A 22376-nucleotide genomic window follows, 5' to 3' on the forward strand; every position below is an offset into this window, starting at 1 on the left:
GTACATGTCGTCCAAGGTTTTTCATATATCTTTGGACATGCAGCATGAGTCTAAGTTAATGGAATACACATGAATGAATATCACATATACGCATTATCTTTTTGTATAACTTCTCAGATAAGTTTCTTAACCGTGAATAGTATATGTTTAAGATAGAAGATGAAACTCATAGCCATGCATGCTTATGGATTATGCTAGTTGATAGTATTAATTGTGTGAAGTTTTTTTGAGTTTCAGCATCATGTACACCTTTCATAACATTATCGAATTTGAATCTTAAACATGCTCAAATATAATATCTTCATCTGATGACATCTTTCAGAATTACATATATTAATTAATATACATGCATTCTATAGCTTGATATTAATTTGGTACTGCATCACTTATGTGCTCATTATGCATTAGCTACATCTGCGTAATTAGGAATACGGTAGTGAATCAGGACACTCCACACATCGCGCATTCGTGCTCTGTAAACGTTCAGGTGCTAGTGCCCTATTCATAATTTTGATGGATGAGTGCTGACGGGTCATCTAATGCACGAATATGTGATAATTGATCCTTCTTACGTCGCATGCCCAACTGAAATTTTTCCGAACTCCCAATCCTCCTGTCGATAACTACACTATCGATCGTAAAATGAGCCACGTCGACCCACTTGGATGTTACTTCCATGGCTCACAAATCGTACCTTAGACTAGACAGACGTGTCATTCTAAAATTCCACGAAAGTTGCCAAAAAGATAAAAACATGAAAAAAAAAAATAAAAGGGAAAAAGAGAGAGAGAGAGGGGGGGACAAACTAGAGAAACCTCGATGCCAAACCAATACCATATTCAAGATTCTCGTCAGAATCCCCCTGGCCCTGCCCAGCTCACCTCTCTCTACCTTTGATTCCCTCATGGCCACGGTGGCGCGTGCAGTTCACTGCCAGCTGCCATCCACAGGCGGGGAGCCTTCGGCAGCAAGGAGGGAGCCGGTGAGCATCCCTTCATTGGTTTCGGTTCCAAGGGCGAAGCAATCGGCGGGTGATCAGTCGTTGTCCGAAGGTGCGGGGAAGATCATGCTGCAGCCGAGGTTGTGCACGCTGAGATCATATGGCTCGGATCGCCCGCCGGTGGGGATGGCGGTGATCAGGACCAGAAAGGAGAGCTGTGACGAGGTCTCGCCCTTCTTCGAGACGCTGTCTGAGTACATCGAGAGCACCAAGAAGAGCCACGACTTCGAGATCATATCCGGTCGCTTGGCTATGGTGAGCTCTCCCGTTTTATTGCTCCCGTGACTTTATTTTTTTATTTTTGCCTTCTTTTCTCCTCCTTTTTTTTTTCTTTTAATTATAAAATAGATTCATGAACTTAATACAAAAAAATTAATAGTCTGAATAGATGGACAAAGGTAATTTGCTGGCACAAATTCAATCTAAAAACGTCTTGTTTTTTTGGCTATGTGTATCACTATGCCCCCTTCTCTTTTCTGTTCTTTTCTAATTTCTAATATATATTTATTGATTTTCTTATTTTTTCAGTTATAAAAAAGTTTTGTGAGCAGGAAATATTAGAACCTAATAAATGAGTAGAGGAAGTATTAATTCAAGAATTGAATATAGAATTTCTAAATAATCGGTGAATAGTCCTCCTGCGCTGCACCACCATTTTATTGTTTCCCCTTTTATTTCCTTGTATAATATGCACGAGCATATGTCCATATAGATCAATTCAAATATCACATATAAATGAGATCGCTTAGAAGAAATAGAACCCTAACAATTGGCCATCATATATACAAGGTCGGTATCGTGATCAAATCATTTATTGTTTATCAGAAAATACCAAGCATATGTGATAATATTTGCCATGTAATAACATGGAATTCGTTATGTGATTGCTGCCCAATAAAATGATATTAGAATTTTTCTTGTGTTTCGTAAGTGAGATATGCATTAGAATCTTATCATCCATCTAATTTCCTATTTTCCTTGTTATCATTTCTTGATAAAATTGGTTACAATTTTTTTGGTGGATAAAATGGTTTCAATTTGACTCTTGAATATTCAAGAAGATCTTTTTATGATCAGTAGCCAATCAAATCAATGTCCTTTCATGAATTATTTGCCCATCACATCACCAAAAAAAAAGAAAGAGAAATAATATTTACCCTGTCCTTTTGTCAATTTTTCTTGCTTAATATATATATATATATAAACGATGTCTTATAAATGAAGCTTTGCTCGTTTTTATATATCTATGGCCTATCCTATTAGATTGTATTCGCCGCAACTGTGACGACGGAAGCAGTGACAGGGAACTCCCTGTTCAGTAAAATGGACATACAAGGGATCGAAGAGGCAGCCGGGCTGTGTCTGGGAGCTGTGACCTGCGCTGCGGTCTTTGCTTGGTTTTCGAGTGCCAGGAACCGGGTCGGCCGGATCTTCACTGTAGGATGCAACACGCTGATAGACTCTCTAATTGATCAGATCGTCAATGGGCTCTTCTATGAGAGCGAGCTCAGTGACTGGTCTGACGAAATCTGAGCATTGAATAATATGATTTGGACACACTTTGGACATAATATAGTTACATATAGATAGTACATATATATGCCGGATTTTGTAGCTTCTTCTGTAAAAAGGATAACTTTCAAGGATGGATGGATAGATGCATTGGTAATTTACCTAAAAAATAGAAGTGGATCATAATTATGAAAATTGAACGTATTTTATTTCAAACAAAAATGAGCTCTGTCCAAAAAAGAAGAAACTTCGAAAAAGAGCAGGGAATGATTATGAATATTGTAGACATTAATGCATTTTTGGGCTTGTTAATTCTGATGGAATAGTCCGAAGGATTATGAACTATATGCATGCTGGTATTTTAATCATCAAGTCTCATCCGAATATTAACGTAAATATTAAGCAAATTGGTCGCGAATAGTGTTGATTATTGCAATATCATCGAGGGTCATTGAGGGGCGGTTACATGAGGACTCCCTTGATTTGGGTTCCCTTGTCGTCGTCCTCCTTGCCAAGTATTCCCTTGCCATCGTCCTCCGAAGTCCTAATTAGCATTATTTCCCTTGTCTGCGTAACACCAAAGAGATAATGGCAAGAAGAACAATAGTAAGAAGGACGATATACGGCAAGGGGAAGTTTCGCGAGGAGGTCGACATCGGGGGGGACCCAAATCAAGGGATGTTCTCATATAAGTATCTGCAAAGACCCTCGATATTGTATTGAGCCACACCGATAGATATGGCCCAAAAAAGATGATGTCGAATTAGATCCTCTTGACGTTTTCTTTTTCTGTTGATTTTTCCTTTACATGATTACGAATTTCAGTTTAATTGTCGCGTGTTGATGATTTGATTGTTGGAGTTAGGAAACCTGGCCAGCAAACCCGTCCGAGGAGGGGCTAGCATCCCATCTCATAATACGTTTTCCCTTTATTTCATTTTAGAGGTCGAAGTTAATAATGCAAAGATGTGGAGTAGCAATTCTAGAAATTATATATATGTGTGTGTGTGTGTGTGTGTGTGTGTGTACGTTCTAACAGAAGATGATTAAATGAGTCATTCCCAGAAATTATATGATTATATTAGGACAAATAGTGAGAATATACACACTCAAAAGAAATTTAAGAAAGTGAAGAAAACGCAGAACGAGTCATTTCGTACGTGCAAATGAATTAATTTCGGTTTAACTTTTTCTAACTCTTCGTTCTCTTAATTACGTTAACTAATGCAAGTCAAATATGCTTTGGATCCAGCGTTCCTAATCTTGTTGGTTGACATGGGCCGAAATGTCCTCCTTAAGCAACTGTTTTGTTGGGAATGCATGGAGAGGTCAATTTTTTTTTTTCCCCTAATGATCTCTCCAAAATTTCGGCAATTTTTTAGTAAGTGTTTCGGCAGATTTTCATATCCACCACCTCAAATTCACGACAAAATGTTATATGTAGCGGGTATTCTACTTAATAATATCACACCACAGTTAATCAAAACTTAAAATCCTGAGTTTAGACATTAATCCATATATAACTTCTTTTTTTCTCAATGAATAGAACCCCTGGTCTATTTTGGAGAACTTTTCGAGCCGTGACGTGACGATTGTGACCCATCAATATAAGTGATTTATTAGATTATCACGTGTGCCGAGATAAAACGCATATTCCTCTCCTATTGATTCGTCATACAAGAGGAGTTTACCATAACTATCCCCACCTTTCGACGTGCCACCTGAATCTTTTAAAATAATCACAGCTTAGGTATACAAATTTTCATTTCTTCCTCATCGGATATGAAAGGTCCGTATGCACTCGAAGCGACACTAATCGGAAAAAATCTTCTAGATGAATGCCACCGTGTCCACTGCCCGTGAAAAAATGAAAATCATGCAATTAACTTCAGGATTTGACCTAATAGTTAAGAAAGAGTTTAAGTATCCACCTAATTAAATTCTTTTGGAGTCACCAGAACGCTTTTGGACTATCCTTTCGTACGGGGAGTGAAGTCCGAATACTCTGAGTTAGAAAAAAATCATTTTTAAAATCTTTCTTTTTTGGATTATGGGCCGCTGAGTCGGACCCATGCAATAATAGAGCCAACAATTTCCACGTGCTCCTCATGCTTGCGTTGAATTACCCTTTCTTTTTTGTGAACCGAATTATCTTTAAAAAATAATTATTTATTATATTTTCAGGCGTCATCTTTCGTCAACTCTGCTCGATTGATCTATCTTCTTCTTCAACAGGTCAGAGATATTTCCAGTAGCTGCTGCCATTGATTCTCCAACCTTCAGCATTCCACTCCCGTGAGCTGGAGCTGTCTCTTTCTCGCCATGGCAATAGCTTCCTCTTTCTCTCTCCTCCCGTCTTCCTTCTCAAAGACGCCCCTCGCCGCTCCCAGAGTCAGCTTCCCTTCTCGCATCCTTTTCTTCAACCGGGAGCTGAAGTCTCGGGCCTCCTCGGCCCTCTGTTCAATGAGCGCCGCCGTCTCGTCCTCCCCAGCCGGCGCCACCGTCGGAGAGGACCTTCCCGTGGACTACGCCGACTGGGTCCCCGTTGCGGGGCCCGCCCAGAGGAGGCGAGCCGGTGTGCTGCTCCACCCGACGTCGTTGCCCGGTTCGTACGGGATCGGGGATCTCGGGGAGGAGGCACTGAGGTTCCTCGACTGGCTCCACGACGCGGGCTGCTCAATTTGGCAGGCACGTCCTATTCTCGCTGTTCCATTTCTGTCGCCGACTTTTGATTGGGTTGAAGAACACTATATGGCTCTAATCTGCGATCCATCAGCGATAATCGTTGGGGATGATATACAAATGATGCAATGTATGAGTGCCATCTCTGTGCGCAGGTTCTTCCTCTTGTGCCCCCAGATAAAGGAGGATCTCCTTATGCAGGGCAGGTGCATTACTCTCTCAAACTATTCAGTTTCCTTACTCTTCGTAAACCGGTAAACGTAGTCGGAAACAAAATTTTGGATTCTAGGTTCTTGAAATTATGTTTTTCGTGAAATTCCAAAGTTGGAAGGCTCTGTCTTGATCAGCGCTAATGCGATTATTTGTTGATTTCAGGATGCGAATTGTGGCAACACCCTTTTGATATCTCTGGACGAGCTGGTTAAGGATGGTTTGTTGAAAAAGGATGAGCTGCCGGAACCAGTGTGAGGAAATGCAGAAATTTTGTTTCTGTCAAAATGAATCCAAGGGATTTCCTTCACGTATCTGTGTTATAATTAGTAATACTCTCTATATGCAGCGAGCAGACCCGAGTGAACTTTTCAGCCGTTGCTGAACTAAAGGATCCTTTGATTGCAAAGGTAAAGCATTTTGGGGCTGGATCATCCATATTATTGTAATTCACATTCTAGTAAAGGATCACTCGATGCATATTACTTCAAATTATAGAATAGTGATACAAGAGAAGTCTTTTGTTTCAATCTCTGTTAATATACAATTTTTCAAGACTGAAATTTTTTCATGTTTGGTATTTTATAATGTGATACTTTAATAGAAATTATTCATTGATCCCCCAAGCTTTTATTATCAAAGCAAGTGTAAATTTCATAATTTTCAACTTCTTCGACTCTTTGTGATGCCAATTAGTTGATGTAGTTAATATCACTTTATGAGAGCTGTTACATGATCTGCTCTTTGATTTTTAGGCTGCACAGAGGCTTGTCCAGAGCAAAGGAGATCTCAAATGTCAATTAGAAGAATTCCGTGGTGACCCTAGCATATCAAGTGAGCTGCCCTTTTTATTGATCTTTGAAAATTTTTCTTCACATATGATCACTGTTTCTTATCTTATTCCAACAGAGATTTCTTTCATAGATGATGCCTGATGCAATTCCTTTGTGTCCTGAGATGTCTTTCACTTCCCGATAAGATCTATCACATCGGTCCTTAGAGTTCTCCATACTTATATATGAGTTAATATGGAAGTGATGATAGAAGCGTTATCTCAGTGAGATTGGCGAGAGTTATTTAAGCTTTGGTCTAAGACAATCTGACCATGAGTCTCTATACAAATAAATTACTTTCTCTATTGAATTCAACTTTTGGCTTTTTGTGACTCACATGCGAAGATGTGGATATTTACAGAGAAAAGAAATAATAGAATTAATACAGTTACCATTCGTCATGTCTCTTGTTCGTGGAAATGCTTTGCTGGCTTTTGTGTAGCAGGTTGATTTATGTTCTTCTCTTTGCACTCGGTATGGATTTTGCCAACATTACCATATATTTGTTGCTTGGATCATATATGAAGAAGCCAGTTTGTATCAAATTGTTACAATTTGATACAAATGTTCTTCAACAAGATCATTGAGCCACAAACTTGTGTAGTAGACTATCAACTTAACTAGTGGTCTTTCTGTCTGAGATACAATTGCTCCTTTCCACACCAGTGAAACTTAACAAGCTGGAAATTTCTGTGAGCAGTTCTCTAATTTTATTTTAGGATCTTTGTAGGTTGGCTTCAAGATGCAGCTTATTTTGCTGCTATTGATGACACCCTGAATACATTCAGCTGGTATTTCTGGCCTCAACCATTAAAAGAGCGCCACCTGCTTGCACTGGAAGAAATTTACCAGAAGAAACTGGAATTTGTATGATCATAAAACTCTCGAGCATGCTTAGTTTCTCATATCAAACCTTCTGATTTTTTACCCATGATTCTTTTACTGTAGATAGATGTTTTCATTGCAAAACAATTTCTGTTCCAAAGGCAGTGGCAGAAAGTTCGCAACTATGCTCGAATGAAAGGTATTGGTATAATGGGAGACATGCCTATATATGTTGGATATCACAGTGCAGATGTTTGGGCAAATAAGAAACAATTCTTGTTGGTGAGCATATTTCCTGCTAGTTGTTTAGTTTATCTTTTCTCGAGAATGTAAATGGCTCTGCAACCCTTGGACAGGCTATTAACTAGAGATTTATCGTGCAGAACAGGAAAGGTTCTCCCCTTCTTGTTAGTGGTGTTCCTCCAGATGCTTTTAGTGAAACTGGTCAATTGTGGGGGAGGTACTTATATATTGCAATATAAACATGAGATGATGCCTGAAATATTCTTTAGTGTAGCTGTATTTTCTTTTCATGCATGAATCGAACTGCATGTTGCTCTCCAAATGTAGTTCTTCATGTGACGTGAAGATCATTGTATCTGTAGAAGTGAATATCATAAAACACAAATCTATAGTATGATCATCAAATGAATATTCTAGCATTTCAGTTTTATAAAGACTAGTCGATAGATTGTGCTCTTCTTTTGCGCAAGTTTATCAACTTGCTGTTGCTTCCCCAAAGAAAATTTCTGGATGATTGCTGTTGGCATTATCAGTGTTAAGACATTTTTTGTTCCGTTAATCATTTTGTTGATAAAGTACCAATGCCTTTACTCTTTGTTGATGATATTCACTTAGGTTCTTATTTATTTATTTATATTATGAAGTCCTTTGTATGACTGGAAAGAAATGGGAAAAGACGGGTTTTCATGGTGGGTCCAACGTTTGCGGCGAGCTCAAGATCTGTATGATGAGTTCAGAATAGACCATTTCAGAGGATTTGCAGGCTTTTGGGCTGTTCCTGCTGGTGAGACAACTGTGGATCTACAGAAGTAGCATTTATCTTTGTACTTTTGCATCGATCATTCTTATATATTCCATGCTTGTGCAGAAGCGAAAGTTGCTACAGTTGGACGATGGAAGGTAAAATCTGGACAAACCAAGATAATTCAGCTTTACTGTGAATCATCATTTCATTTCACAACATTTACTTTTTGACAGTAGGTGGGACCTGGCAAATCCTTGTTTGATGCTATTTCTAGAGATCTTGGACTGATCAATATTATAGCAGAGGATTTGGTATGCCTTCTTCTAATGCTACACATTGCTGACATTGTTTACGTTCTAAAATTAATACACAATGTTGAATGTGATACGTAATTTTCCCTTTGGATTCTGGAGATGGGACATATATTGGGGCTCTGGTGAAGCTAAACAATGGCATAGGACAAACCTTGTTGAAAATAATTTCTGTAATTAGTCCTTATTAATAAAACCGAAAAATAGACCATTTCCCTGAACTCTGATACCTTATCTCTGGCTAATATTCTACGCAGCATAGTTGGTTTGAATTGGCTGAGAGTGTCATGCCTTCATTAATTTACTCATGGATTATGTATTAAAACATGTCAGGGAGTTATCACTGAGGATGTAGTTCACCTTCGAAAATCAATTGGGGCACCTGGAATGGTTGTTCTCCAGTTTGGTAATAAGGCATTTTTTACTTTTTTTATTGTTGTAGTTATTTTGTGTAATCCTTAACGCTGATGATTTGTGTTTCTGATTTCTGGGTGTTCCTCTGGTTAGTAATATAAATCTGGTAATTTTTTTCTGGTCCAGCGTTTGGGAGCGACGCTGATAACCCTCATTTGCCTCATAACCACGAGCAGAATCAAGTTGTATACACTGGGACCCATGACAATGACACAGTATACCTTCTTTATGCTGCATCCTCTATTTCATCGTTTTCTGCCTCAGGAGAGGATTCTGACTAGACCATTGTTTTTCCATGTCTAGGTTAAAGGATGGTGGGACAATTTGAAGGAAGAAGAGAAGTCCCACGTGAGTTGTCTGTCCTAAAAAGCGACTCCTTTCTATCACGGAACATATATGAAGTTCATAGCTTTCTAATACTTGATATGAAGTTCATAGCGTTCTAATAGGTGATGTTAACTTTGCAGGTGCAAGAGTATCTCTCGATCACCAAAGATGACAATATCTCGTGGGCAATGATCAAAGTTGCACTATCTTCTGTGGCCCGTATCGCAATCGTGCCCATGCAAGATATTCTTGGTCTTGGAAACTCTGCTCGAATGAACACACCTGCGACTATGGTATAATTACATCATCTAAATAAAGTTTATCCTCCATGCTAAGCTATGCAAATATGCTCGATGCAGTACTAGCTCCGATACTTTCAACTGTTTCTTTTACTATTCATAGTCTCAGAAGAAGATCTGTTTGCAGGTATTGAATTGATTTTCGCAATTCTTCCCTCTCTTGTGCAGTTTGGGAACTGGGATTGGAGGCTACCAAGTTCAATGAGCTTCGACCGCTTGGAGAAGGAAGCTGCCAATCTGAGAGATCTACTTTCAATCTATGGGCGGTTATAGAGCCAAGAAGTCTGCATCGGTCCTGGTATATGTTATAGGAGCAATCAATAAATCAGGGTCGATAAATTGGGAAGGAACTACGTGAAGAGAACTTGCTGTATAATTCGAGCAGACAACACTATCATCTTGCTGCACGATTTGCTCCAAAACATGGATCCACTTCATATTATGTATCAACAGGGAAAGAATGAAATAAGCGACTGCAGGTCTTTGGTGTACGAATAATAACAAAGCTCGATCGAATGTTCAGAACTTGAGTCGAGTTTGAACTCAAATGACAAATGTATGAGGAGATGTTCTCAACTAAAGGGAGTTTGTTTATACTCATGGTTGTTTAGGCAGCTCGCTCTATAGCTTCAATGCATTGTAACACTGTAGCGTTGTTGGACATTGCTTCCATCAGGGCCTCATGAAGGGAGACATTATTCTTCAACAGTGACCCCGCAAGCAGAACCTGCATAAATTCAACATCACGAGTTAGCCCGAAGAAGGAAGAAAACGGGAAGATGATAGGTCGGTCTCTGCTCAAAGACTTACAGCCCATCGGGTGAGATTCTGTTGCTGGTCTTTGCTGAGCTGAGGCTTGCTCCGATTTAAGAATCTCTACACACAAAGTGACAAGGCTGCAGATTGCCATCACTTACCTATAGACCAGTGTCTGTAATTTCTCAATTTGAAGTGAACAGAGATTCAAACCTGGAGGGTGAAAAGATCGGCCGATTGCCCAACCACTTTGTCGTACTTGAGGCCTTCTGCTGCTAATCCGGCCATAGCCACCACTGCCAGCCTGAAAGAAAGATATTTGCTGAACATTGATATACATATATAATGAAACGATCTTCCGACTTAACTCTTTGTGAACATACTTTCAATGCATTCCTTGGTTCGTTCAAGTGTTTATTGCCTTGAACCAATGGGGATCATACCTGTCGAGTTCCTTGGCATTGAGCTGCCCACTGTATATAAGCTTTTCCAGCTTCTCATCTATGAGATTCACATGCTCTTTTCCGATATCCAACGAGTATCCCAAAATTGGAAGCCCGAGGAGATACGCAACTGAAAGTTAGATACAGATTACAAATTTTAGAAGAAAATGGAGGGATGAATCAGAAGTTTCGATCGACTTAAGACACGTTTTTCTTCCATTTGCTTGTCCGGGGGAACAGAAGGAAAAGAATGAAGAGAATCCGCCCATGGCAGCTCAAAGAAGACTAACCGCAGCACAGACTGGAAGTCTCAAAAATAATTAACGTTTGGTAATTAGCACGTCACCTAGAAAATGCGCTGCTTCATGCCTAGCAATCCTCTCCTTGTAATCAGGGAAGAACGACGAGAATCCGCTGATAGCAGCTTGAAGAAGACTACAGCAGCACAAAAAACAAATGGATAAATAATCGTTATGTTAACATAGAAACTACTCGAGCAGAGGTGATTCATCTCACCCCGGGGAAATGCTCCCAGTAGCCAAAACTACAAGAGAAATACTCCCGATCAGGTATGGCAGGAAGAATCCCCAGTCCTGCAGTAGCAAAATGCTCGTAAGATAGGAAAATGAATACTGATACATTAGCAGGTTAAAAGTTGACATGATAAAGCACAATACGATTATGTTCATGTAAGTATCTTCAAAAATAGAACGAAAATTGTCGTAATATGATCAAGCAAGTATGATTACTCTCAGATCGATGTTTTCACGGGAAAAGGAAGAGGATTGAAAGATGCAGTATTCCGAAAGAGATCATAGTTACCCCGGGAAGCTGACCAGCTAGAACAGCCAAAAATCCGGTTGTTCCCACCACTGTAAAAAGAAATGCCGCCTGCACTACTGAAAAATATTGAAATTACAACTTCTATCTAAACTATTGATTTGATGAGTAAGAAGTAACATCTTAACGGGGGAAAAAAAAAGTTCAAGTGCAAACTACGAAGCTTAATTATCAAGTGATAGAGTGCTTACATCATTTCTGACGCTCGGGATGGCAAGGTTTTCCGCATTCTTTATGCCAAGAGTTGTCAGCTCCCTAAGAGATGTCTGATGCACACAGATGTTATTGAACAACAGACAGACATAACATCTAATCCATAAAACAATCATCTAGGATTTGTCTGAGCAACTGACCATGCGACGCGAGACATAGGGCTGAGAACTCCATTTCTTGGCCCAACCCGTTTCGCTCAACTGATTGAGAGCCTCCTTCACTGCATTGCTATCTTTCTGCAGTAAATATAAACCGACCCGCTATTTTATCTTCCTCGTAGAAAACTTCTGGTGAATATTTAGTCATCAACCAAACATCATAATCACGAGATGGAAGATGTTGCATTTTTTAAAAGACAAAAATCGATCATGCACGCTAAGAGCCCAAATTGGCAGCCGACAGTCACAGAGCGAAAGTTAGTTGATCTGCTCTGCTGCCTTCTAGTGATTCACTGCGAAAGACAAATGCTGCGGCTTGGAAATTACAGAATTAGTTCTCAGCTAGAATTATAGCATCTCAGCCATTGGACAAACTTACATCAGTGCGAAGTGTTTAAATATGACAAGTTTCTATTTTTACGGATGCAACTTCTAGTCCTCGACATTACTGGTAGTATTCTTATGTGCTCTTATTCAGTTTTCCTTAAGTTCATCCAAATTTAACGGAATTTCCACTCGGCTAGCCCCTCTAAAAATTCCTAATCCTCGTCACTTCAGAATCCATTGTACTGTTGATATCCACATAATTCAGTCGGGGAAATCAAGCATCGCCCTTCGCCCTTCAGCCCAAAATAAAGAAAGAGTGGAAGAAAATTAAAGAGGGTCCTGTGAACCTTATCAATGGCAGATTCGAGAGCCTTGAAGTCGATGCCAGGGGCGGCAGAGGAAGCTCTGACCCGCCATCTCTGATGAGTCTTGAGGGACTTGGGTCTCCGAGCTGCGATGAAGAACCCGCAGACGCCTCCGCCGAGCTCTACTAGAGAAGAAGCCATGAGAATCGAGCTCTCGTGGCGAGAAGTTTATCCTGTGGCTTGTGTTGGCTCAGTCTCAGTCCATTGTTGGTGATGGAGAGAGGAGATAAGGTTATGGTAGTTGGGATTTGGCGCCATAATTTGCATTTCTTAAACGATAATGGGCTGGACCTAAATCGATTGGTGAAGCCCAGTAGTGTCCCAGCTGCAAAAATTAATTTCGTTTATTATTATATATAATACCTATTTGTTCAATAATTAAAAAAATAATTAGGCCATGATATACGAATTTCAGTTTATACCTTACTCAAAAATTAAGCCTAAAAATAATAGTTAACAAAAATTAAGCCTAAAATAACAACTAACTCAGTTTACAGAGCATCAAATATTAATAGGCTACATGAAATTTTTTAGAAAAATATTATATTATTTGAATTATTGTCTTAAATTTCTCTATTTAGATCAATTATATGCAGTAAAAAAGGAAATAGATTGTAAAATTAATTTTTAATATTTTATGAGTGCTTCTTTTTTATGTGATTGAATTTCTCAAAAATTAAACATAAATAAATTTATTATTGAAAGTAAAATTCTTCTTTTTGGCTAGAAGTCCCATTGTATGAAAAAGAGTAACTTATTTGAAAAAATCATACCAAAACACTAATTTTAAATAATTAAAGAGATATCCATGTTACTACATAAAGGAAAATTTTGGTGTTCCCTCGTATTTATTTTATGTGTAATTTTACGAAACTATCCCCATATTCTTTTATTTTATTGGAAAAATAAAACTGAACAATAAATACGTGGATAAAACTGTAAAATTACTCATATTTTAAACCACATCTTTCCCATCTCTCTCATCTCACTTACACGTAGCCACCTCCCTGCTCTTCTCTTAGCTCTCAACCTCAGTTATTTTTTCTTTTCTTTTAACCAAAAAGTAAAAGTTATTTTTATTTTCTCAATTTTTCTCTTAAAAAAAATTATAGCCCAATTATGTATAATTAAGGATGGTATATGTTGCGATTTAGAATCCCACATGAAAAAGTTAAGAGTAAATGAATGAGTTTATATGAGATTGAGTTTTACAATCTATCAACTTGAACTTTTAAATTGGAGATGGGCATAATCGCTTATAAGCTTAGTGAAATTTTGCATCATATCAAAGTGAGTCATATTTTCGTGCGCCCGTGTAGGCTCGCACCACGTCAGGTCTAATGTATCTTTGTGTTTGGCCCAAGTGTGGCTACGTTCAGTTTCAAGGTAGCCAAAAGTGCACCTCAGTGGAACTCATGGTAATTAGTTTGATTTGTCCCCTCATAGCCCAAGCACGGAAGATAATATCTTCGGCTCGTGGTCAGTTTGAGTACGCTCCAATGGAATTCATGGTAATTAGTTTGATTTTTGTGCCCCTCACCCGAGCACGGAAGATAATATGTCCGGCTCGTGGTCAATTTGAGGGCGAGTTCTAAGTCCACGTGGCATGTGCTGGACTACGCGTTGCCACATGAGGATGGATTTTAAGATTTAGAATCTCACATGGAAAAGTTAAGAGTAACTGAATGGGTTTATATGAAATTGGGTTCCACGACCTATCAGCTCGAACTTTTGAGTTAAAGATAGGCCTAATCGCTTATAAACCTAGCGGAATTGTATAGTATACAATGCTAAAAATACAAAAGGAAGTTTTAAATCACGTTTTTTTATTGTGCGCCGCGTATCTGTAGCGCGAGTGCAAACTCTAGTGTGTTTAATTAGAACTTATTACCTAGCTACTTTTCATTAAAACAAAAATCAAATTATTACAATCCCACTACCTAATTCTTATTTCTTAGTGAAAATTGAAAGAAGAAAAAAACAATTGTGAGAGTAAAGAATGCTCTACTCTTCATAAGAATTTCATTTTAGATCTCTATTTTAGCATATAGACTTATAGATAGATTAGTATAAACATTATATACACTATTCACAAACTAAACCGTACATTCCAAAGAAAGGGGTGTAGTGCAAAAACACATGCCTTGCTTGTTAATCTAGAGATTTTAGGTTCAATTTTCATTGGCCAAACTACCTACACCTCTTTTATTTTCTTTTCAGTTTATTTGTACCGGGTTCATTGTTTTTATTTTTCAATCGAAAAAGCTACTATTCCAAAAACTGCAACGAACTTTCCAGGGAATCTCTATGATTCAATACAACTAGTACAGTACAAGAGCTCGATTATTTTATCGTTTCTTATACGTGAAATGGGAGTGATCCTATAATTAATATTTTGTAACGTCTGTCGACTATTGCAGACAAGTTTCTCTAGTCAATTTCCTCAATGTCGACTAAATGGCGTAAAAATGTACTCCTTAATCACGTTATTTTAGGAAAGATTAGTTAATTGATCAGAGAAGAGAAGATTAATCTCTCCACGAATTGATGATTTAATTAAAAAAAGGTCAACATCAACTTAATTAGAACAACCAAAGGAGTTAATTGGGAAAACGGGAATTAGCAAATGTTGGCACAGGGGTATATAATAGATCTGATTAACATCAATTATCTGATATCACTAATTGGTGAAGCTCGATCAGTTGCATAAGTTAATTTCCCTCTATTAATTGATTTAATTATAATCTAATCCCTTGGATTCGCCTTATTATTATTGCACGTAGTAGTAATTAAAATTTAACAAGAGGGCTACTTATCTATATATAAAGCATGTTTTTGTTGTTATTGTTGTTTTATAGTTCTGGCATTATATGTGCAGTCATATATCGAACGCCCAAGTTGCAATTACATCACATCTATCCATAACCTCAGTTTCGCCTATTCCACATGTAGCTATCTAGATTTATATTGTCTCAATAGATTTTACGATAAAAAAGAACAAAGTTAGTCAGGAACTACTAATTAGTACGGCAAGAATGATATTAGCTCGGTATAGATCGACCTTGTTTAGCAGCCCATAGAATTGAAATCTCCCTGGTCCATCATCATCTCGGAGATAGATGGTTTCCATATAGTAAACCCGATGTGTTACTCATATGATTATCCCAAATGGCTCAAAAGATTAACCTTTGATATCGGCCCCAAGTAATATAGCTTTATATCTTGACGATCTCTGAGATATATGCATGATTGTATAAACATAACATGATATGTTAGGATCTTGTACCTTAGTGTTTTTTGGTGCAAATGCGACCTTAACTACGATTCCTTGAACACAAAAAATATGGCAATATTCGACCACTATCGACTATTCAAGGTTGTTGAATCATAAACAATATAATATATGATTATATGATTATATATATACTATATAAAAAATATATATATATATATATCTAGACACACAAACACACACCTATATATATATATATATATATATATATGCATGCTTACGATCTCCCTGAGCAGTGCAACAGTTCTTGTATTCAGAACGGACAATTTTGTGGGTCTCAGTCACATTTAAGAAAAGACTATAAGATAAAGTTCGATAACAATCACTACAACTATTTGAGTATGACGAAACAGAAATGCGGCTGAGGTACGTGTAGATGCCTCCAAAACTGCACAGGTATGAATATTATGTATAGATCCTACGCCGTCACTAATGATTAGAATGATCTTTCAAAATGAATATACGTTCAGTACGTGTGAAACTTAGATAATCGAAAAGGTTCGCATATAAATCAGGTCGGTCAGGTTCATAAAGCATAAGGCAGACGGTGATTCTTTCAATACAGAAAATCTGAAGAGATGATCGATGAATATGTCTTACGTATAAGTGGAATGGCAGGATGATAGAACGAATTGATTGGAGTCCTCCTTATGAGGAGCCCGAAAATAATTGGAAAGCTTGGTCCAAACTAGCAATTTGCTTAGATATTATATATATGAATACTCAAACAACTTATTTAAGACATTTTATGCAAGGATAATCTTAGCTGCATTAAGAATTGAGATATATATATTATTCAGCTGAACATGACAATGATCATCTCTAGTTTTTCGTTATCAATTTAATTTTTAATTTTATTTTATTGTACTAAAACATAATGACATAATGAACTTATTCATTTTAGGGCTTGGTAGGTCGAATATTACTTACAATATCTATCAAAATATTATACAAATTTTATTTTTGTGTAACATCAAGGTACATCAAACATTCACTGCTAGGTTACATATGTGACCTTGTAAACGCACCTAATTCTAACATAGTATCATTCCAAATGTTATGAAAACCCATTTATATGGTAGTACCTAGCGCAATCATATTAAGACATTATTTCAATTGGAATAATTTTAAATCGATGTACCAGAATTAGCCCCAATATAAACGGAAATTCTCGTCTTCTTCACAGCTACTACATGCAAAGGGTGCTTCATCTCACATGACAGCTTCAGGACCTCGGTGAGGTCAACTGGATGCGCCACGTGCTGAACCCAATCGAAGTGGCTCACCAGCTCAGCCACCCATAGGGCCACCATGGCCAGGCCCAGGTTCTTGCCAGGGCAGGCCCGCCGGCCAGCCCCGAAGGGTGCAAGCCTTAGGTCCCCGCCCTTTACATCTATGTCATTAGCTAGGAACCTTTCAGGCATGAACTGATCCGGGTCATCCCAAATTTGCGGGTCATGGGCTATAGCCCACATATTGACCATGGCGCCTGTGTTGGCTGGGACGACCATCCCATTGCTGAACTGGACGTTGGATGTGGACCTGCGAGCCCACGAGAGGAGAGGGCCAGGAGGATGGACTCTTAGGGTTTCCTTCACCACTGCCTGCAAGTAGGGTAACTTTGCAATGTCAGAGTCGATCAAGGTGGAGGTCCTGTCCCTGACAACCTTGTCGAGCTCTCTCTGAAGCCTTTCTTGCACGTCCAGGTTAAGTGTCAGCTCAGCCATAACCCACTCGGTCAATAGAGCAGTCGTGTCTGTACCCCTAAAGATCATTTCCTGCGAAATAGGTGCAAGTCACCCGAGCCAACATGATTCTTCGTAAATCATAAGTGTTGTCACTAAAAAGAAGGTAAATAGTGTATCGTATATATTATTCACCAAAAAAAAGTCTATAATATATATATATCTTTTAGTAAGTATATATAGTTCTTATAATTTCATATATATATATATGCGCGCGTGCGTACGTGTGAGAATTATTTTTTAGACATTAATCTTTCAGTTTTCAAAAGTTAGAAAAATATGTAAAATTTCATAATCTTATAAAACTTTATCAAATCTCCTAGAAAATTAGTTTCCATTATAAATACGTATAGTAACACTATCATTAATTGTTTTCATCATTCATAGTGTTCCTAATAATAGAAAACCACGTACCATGCAACAAAAAAGGAATGAATTAGTCTTTTCTGGTGATGACTTTTTTTTGGCTATATTTAGCATTAAAAGTATGATGAAATCTTCAACTAATTTTTCCTTATAAAGTTAGATAATACGAAGTACTATGCATACCCATAACACAGCGATCATATCATCTTCTTGAAGCTTCTCTTGACCTTCCAAGGAAAGCAGCACATCGACAAAGTCAGAATCATCGGATGGCTTCTTTGGAACGTCGAGTCTGTGTTGATCGATGATTCTCCGGATGAGCTTCTTGACTCGGGGCACGAGCTTTGCACAGCGCTCCTCCACACGCAGTGGATCATAGAAATAGCGCAGCCATGGCAAATAATCCGACCAATTGAAAGCACCCAGCAGCTTGAACCCTTCCGTCACTATTTCCATCAGTTCTTGGAGCTCTTCGCAGTCATGGACCTGGTCGTATCTTCTTCCAAAAACACTTCCCATGACGTTGTTTAGGGCTGCGTGCTGGAGGTGTTTCCTGAGAGAGACGAATTCACGAGTTTTCTGCTCTTTCTCGATGTCTCGAATCATTATGGCACAGTCTAGTTGGCGATCTATATTAAAAATTAACCAAATTGAACTGATTAGTATTTAAGTTGTATAATGTAATGTTGACAATTATCAATCTCACATCGGAAAAATAGAAAGAAATCATTGGGTTTAAAGTTAAAAAAAATAGAGATATTGGTTCTTGTGTCCATATAATGAATATTCTTTCGGTAGATATATAGTGAATTTTTTAAATAAAAGCTAAGCTTTTAGATTATCTCGCGGAGAGTTTTTAAAAATATTATATATCAAGTACACAAATAAACTCTTTTGCATCACCATGCACCTGCTTCGTGGGCCAGAATACGTCGGGGCGAGAAGAGATGGGATGCGGCTACTCTCCTTAGGAGTCGCCAGTATGAGCCGTTAGGTGCAAAGCCGATGGCTCGGCTGAACATGAGATTCTGAACCGATTGTTTGAGTGGCCGGTCAGCAAAGGAAGGGGATGTTAGGATCTCGCGGGCAGTGTATGGGTCGGAAGCCACGACAAAAGGTTGGGAGCCAAGGCTGAAAGCCATAAGCTGAGTGCTGCCTCGGCTGCGAGCCATGGCAGCCAAGGTACGATGAGCCAGTCCTCGGCTCAGCGCAAAGAGGCTCCCAAAGATTGGGAGGCCTCTGGGTCCTGGCACAGGGACAAAACCAATCCGGTTTCGACCGTTCTTCCACGCGGTTCCACCGCTCGTGACAGCCCACGAGAGAAACCCTAGTGCAAGGAAGGTCATAGCTAGTGAGAAGATGAAATAGCCATCGACTAGGGTTTCGGAGCCCAGGAAAGCTGGAAGGGTGAAGAGCCACCATATCGTGTCTTTCGAAACCCCAAAATACTCCATCAATATACTGTTTGTGTTTTTGTTTGCAGGTTTCTATTAACGTTTGAAGTGGTTTGTAATGAAAGGCGAAGAAGGGATTTTATAGAGAGGAGCAGTACAGAAAGGAGATTTTCATTAATTTTATTTTGATTAATTCATGAACTTATTAACTGAGACTAATTCCCGTTCACGCGCAAACCGAATTAAATTTTGCTTACGTTACAGTAGGTAAAATTAAGGTTGTTGGTAACGATATTTGAATAAGATTTTGTGAGAGGGACAGGTTGACCAATAATCTTTTGGTCTGATAACAAACGCTTTCATGCAACTATTAATATTTGTTAGGAAAACACACGTAGTTTCGCGTGGAATCAAGAGGAAAGTGGGAGGGAATTTGACTATGGAATTTCCATTCACATGTACTGCAAAGAGATGTGGGTGTCTCGTTCGAGGCGTTGATTTATGAATTTATCATCGAGTTGGGGAGGTTTTTACGTACTTTGTCTTCTTCAATTTCTATACTGAAAAAACCTATATGACAGCGCACCACAGAGTGGGACAATAGACAGCCTAAGACATCTATAACATATATATGTGTCTTAAATTTAATCTATGGGAAGATGATTAAAAAACGAATATTGTTTTTAATTAGTTTAGATGGCTTAAATTGCTGGATGATATGACATGTTGACTACTAATTTGCACGTACTAGGCTCTCCCCTCATCTCCAAATAAAATGATGATATTGACGGTCCATCATGATGAATTTGACAAAATGCATGGTATATAAAGAGAATTCAAGTTTCCTTTGATATGATGTACAATAATATTGACATTAATATCAATGATCGTTCTAATAAAAAGCGTAATGTTCAACGACGACAAATGCATGACTTTATATATTAATGATCTTTTTATGGGTTAATATAGCGGCAGTTGCCCTGAAAACACGGTCTTATTATTTGTTGCCTAATCATCTATATATATATATATATATATATATATATTTCCTTTTAATGTTACCAATGAGGCTCACAAGTGTAGTTAAATGAAACAGAAATCTTATACATTAAATAAAGGAACACGACTAGTCCCACCATTTGGACATAAAACCTGAAACTTCTTGATTACCAGGCGAAAGTATGCATCACTGCGCTATACATTTTCTAATATACGACATAAAAATTAAGATGAAGTTCAGTAGCAATGGAATGACAGCTATTTCACATTTCTGCTCCATCTTGTAGACAAATCTCTCAGAAATATAATACAAAACAAGCCTCTTATTACGTGACATTTCATTTCTTTACAAATAAAAATGTGACAGGTGTCTCATAATTATATTGAAAAAAGTATAGATTTAATCCTCTAAATTTGAACAACACATTAAATGTGATTGAGTTGGAACTACATCAGTCGCCATATGCACAACACATTTCACGTCAATATTAAAAAACAAAAAAAGGAAAACTCGATAGTCAAGTCATTTGGCTTCCTACTTTCTTCCTCCGGTCAAAATAAAATAAAAAAATTGTTTCTTTAGTTCTACAATTTGCACGGCCCAAATACCGACAAGTCAACACAACCTTCTATCCCTGGAATCTCCGCCAAGCAGGGCCTTTCTTCCACGACGAAGCGTCGGGCGGGGGCGAAGGAGGGGGCCGGTGGAGGAATCGGGGATGAAGCGGAGGGCGGTGACGTAGGACGTGATATTCCTGAAAATGGTCCTGTCGAGACAGATTGGGAAGTTCATCGGCAAGGAAGGCTGACGTATTTTGAAGATTCGAGAAGACGCCAAGGCCACCATCAAAAACAAAAATTCCCTACTAGACCACTGTCAAAATTGTTGCGGCCATTGTTCAGTTCTCTCTCTCTCTCTCTCTCTTCTTCTGTCTTCCTGCCCCACCAATTATGGCTCAATTCCTCTTCTTCAATAAAATAGCATTTTACAGGAAGCTTATGATGAGATGGGGAGTGTGAATTAGAGTAAACCAAGCTGGGCTCAACTTCAAATTTTGTTACAAAGATCAAGGCACTGAAATTAGGGGATTTTACAGCATTTTGTGTTGAATTGTTCAGATATTTGTGAGTTGTTCTTCAAGTGAAGCTGCGAAGGACATCTATTGGATATATCCTCTTCCTTGGAATCATCGATTGTGTTGGAGCCGAAAAGAAGAAAACGCTGCGTGTGTTCGCTTTTGGGCTCTGGTGCTTCCAAAGCTCCATATGTGGCTGAGGTGAAGAATCCAATTAATTCTTCTTCGAATGTCAGCAGAAGAAAGTTCAATGTCGGAGCTGAAGAAGAAAAAGAAGACGTTGTTACTGTTTGAGTTCTTGGTGTTGCCTTCCCCGAAGAAGTCAATTTATTTTCCATTATTGACTTTTTTTTTCTTTCTCCTAATATTGACGTGGAATGTGTTGCAGCTTCAACTCAGCCACATTTAACAATTTTTGTAACGGAATGATTAAAATAGAAAAGTGTTCAAAGATAAAAAATAAAAACAGAAAAAATAATAAAAAAGATAGAAAATAGAAAAGTGCTCAAATCTAGAGGATCAAATCTATACTTTTTCCTAATTATATTTTTTGATGGAGAGACATGCACTCATTGACGGGATATAAATAAGATATATGTAATAAATAGACTTTAAGCAACGACAACTTCACCTGAAAAACGATATAAAGAATTTCATTAAGATTTGAGGAATCATATGTAAGCTGCTTAGTCAAATAAACGTGTTCTATTAATTTTCTTACAAGGTGATACGATCTATTTAGTCGTGGGTCCATATGATCGAGTTAAATATAATGACTGCCTACTCAAACAGGTTATACATGGAGTCTATTGACTGCCCCCTCGGTTCATATTATCGAGGGAGGGTGATTGGGCAATTACCTCCTCGGCCCATCCTTACATGTAGCGACCTTTATATATATATATATATATATATATAGCGAGAGAGAGAGAGAGATCGATCGATATAAGGAAAACATAGTATGCTCAGTCAAATGAACGTGTTTTATTAATTTTCTTATG

At 38.3% G+C, this 22376-nt stretch overlaps 4 protein-coding genes across 7 annotated transcripts; 2 read left to right on the forward strand and 2 right to left on the reverse strand.

Moving 5' to 3' along the window:
* The first annotated feature begins 776 nt into the window (after positions 1–776).
* LOC116207379 (stress enhanced protein 2, chloroplastic) lies at positions 777–2707 on the forward strand. The gene is made up of 2 exons (XM_031540293.1): positions 777–1255; positions 2264–2707. The coding sequence occupies exons 1-2, from the start codon at positions 905–907 to the stop codon at positions 2531–2533; spliced, it is 621 nt and encodes a 206-aa protein (XP_031396153.1). The 5' UTR covers positions 777–904; the 3' UTR covers positions 2534–2707.
* Positions 2708–4711: 2004 nt separating this feature from the next.
* Positions 4712–9995, forward strand: LOC116207376 (4-alpha-glucanotransferase, chloroplastic/amyloplastic). 2 transcript variants are annotated; one of them, XM_031540290.1, is made up of 16 exons: positions 4712–5200; positions 5350–5400; positions 5570–5658; positions 5754–5814; positions 6160–6238; positions 6968–7104; positions 7186–7344; positions 7446–7522; positions 7950–8089; positions 8174–8205; positions 8287–8361; positions 8695–8767; positions 8902–8990; positions 9079–9123; positions 9243–9395; positions 9529–9670. In XM_031540290.1, exons 1-16 carry the CDS (start codon positions 4835–4837, stop codon positions 9538–9540), a joined length of 1638 nt encoding a protein of 545 aa, XP_031396150.1. In that variant the 5' UTR covers positions 4712–4834; the 3' UTR covers positions 9541–9670. The 2 variants fall into 2 exon arrangements, with proteins under 2 accessions (XP_031396150.1, XP_031396149.1); XM_031540289.1 differs by having other exon boundaries at positions 4714–5200; positions 9570–9995.
* On the reverse strand, positions 9846–12716 carry LOC116207378. Of its 3 annotated transcripts, none has more exons than XM_031540291.1 (10): positions 12486–12714; positions 11794–11889; positions 11632–11706; positions 11423–11491; positions 11117–11193; positions 10947–11035; positions 10601–10730; positions 10371–10461; positions 10212–10277; positions 9846–10128 (listed from the first exon to the last, which is right to left on the reverse strand). In XM_031540291.1, exons 1-10 carry the CDS (start codon positions 12642–12644, stop codon positions 10009–10011), a joined length of 972 nt encoding a protein of 323 aa, XP_031396151.1. In that variant the 5' UTR covers positions 12645–12714; the 3' UTR covers positions 9846–10008. The 3 variants fall into 3 exon arrangements, 2 of the variants coding, with proteins under 2 accessions (XP_031396151.1, XP_031396152.1); XR_004156912.1 differs by having other exon boundaries at positions 10046–10128; positions 10212–10297; positions 12486–12716; XM_031540292.1 differs by having other exon boundaries at positions 9846–10297; positions 12486–12716.
* Positions 12717–16727: 4011 nt separating this feature from the next.
* Positions 16728–19383, reverse strand: LOC116208741 (cytochrome P450 78A7-like). Its single transcript, XM_031542290.1, has 3 exons — positions 18817–19383; positions 18090–18535; positions 16728–17573 (listed from the first exon to the last, which is right to left on the reverse strand). Exons 1-3 carry the CDS (start codon positions 19358–19360, stop codon positions 16923–16925), a joined length of 1641 nt encoding a protein of 546 aa, XP_031398150.1. The 5' UTR covers positions 19361–19383; the 3' UTR covers positions 16728–16922.
* Between the last annotated feature and the right edge of the window lie 2993 nt (positions 19384–22376).

The sequence above is a fragment of the Punica granatum genome, chromosome 5 (assembly GCF_007655135.1).
Source record: "Punica granatum isolate Tunisia-2019 chromosome 5, ASM765513v2, whole genome shotgun sequence".
NCBI lineage: Eukaryota > Viridiplantae > Streptophyta > Magnoliopsida > Myrtales > Lythraceae > Punica > Punica granatum.

Excerpts from the sequence above, each read along its gene's own strand:
- LOC116208741 (XM_031542290.1), bottom strand. The coding sequence starts at position 19,360 with ATGGAGTATTTTGGGGTTTCGAAAGACACGATATGGTGGCTCTTCACC. Across the intron at positions 18,536-18,816 it reads TATTCTGGCCCACGAAGCAG|ATCGCCAACTAGACTGTGCC; the intron begins GTGCATGGTGAT and ends TTTTTAATATAG. Across the intron at positions 17,574-18,089 it reads ATATGATCGCTGTGTTATGG|GAAATGATCTTTAGGGGTAC; the intron begins GTATGCATAGTA and ends CCTATTTCGCAG.
- LOC116207379 (XM_031540293.1), top strand. The coding sequence starts at position 905 with ATGGCCACGGTGGCGCGTGCAGTTCACTGCCAGCTGCCATCCACAGGC. Across the intron at positions 1,256-2,263 it reads TATCCGGTCGCTTGGCTATG|ATTGTATTCGCCGCAACTGT; the intron begins GTGAGCTCTCCC and ends CTATCCTATTAG.
- LOC116207378 (XM_031540291.1), bottom strand. The coding sequence starts at position 12,644 with ATGGCTTCTTCTCTAGTAGAGCTCGGCGGAGGCGTCTGCGGGTTCTTC. Across the intron at positions 11,036-11,116 it reads ACTGGGAGCATTTCCCCGGG|TCTTCTTCAAGCTGCTATCA; the intron begins GTGAGATGAATC and ends GTGCTGCTGTAG. Across the intron at positions 10,462-10,600 it reads AATGCCAAGGAACTCGACAG|GCTGGCAGTGGTGGCTATGG; the intron begins GTATGATCCCCA and ends TCTTTCTTTCAG.
- LOC116207376 (XM_031540289.1), top strand. The coding sequence starts at position 4,835 with ATGGCAATAGCTTCCTCTTTCTCTCTCCTCCCGTCTTCCTTCTCAAAG. Across the intron at positions 8,090-8,173 it reads CTTTTGGGCTGTTCCTGCTG|AAGCGAAAGTTGCTACAGTT; the intron begins GTGAGACAACTG and ends ATGCTTGTGCAG. Across the intron at positions 8,991-9,078 it reads GGACCCATGACAATGACACA|GTTAAAGGATGGTGGGACAA; the intron begins GTATACCTTCTT and ends TTCCATGTCTAG.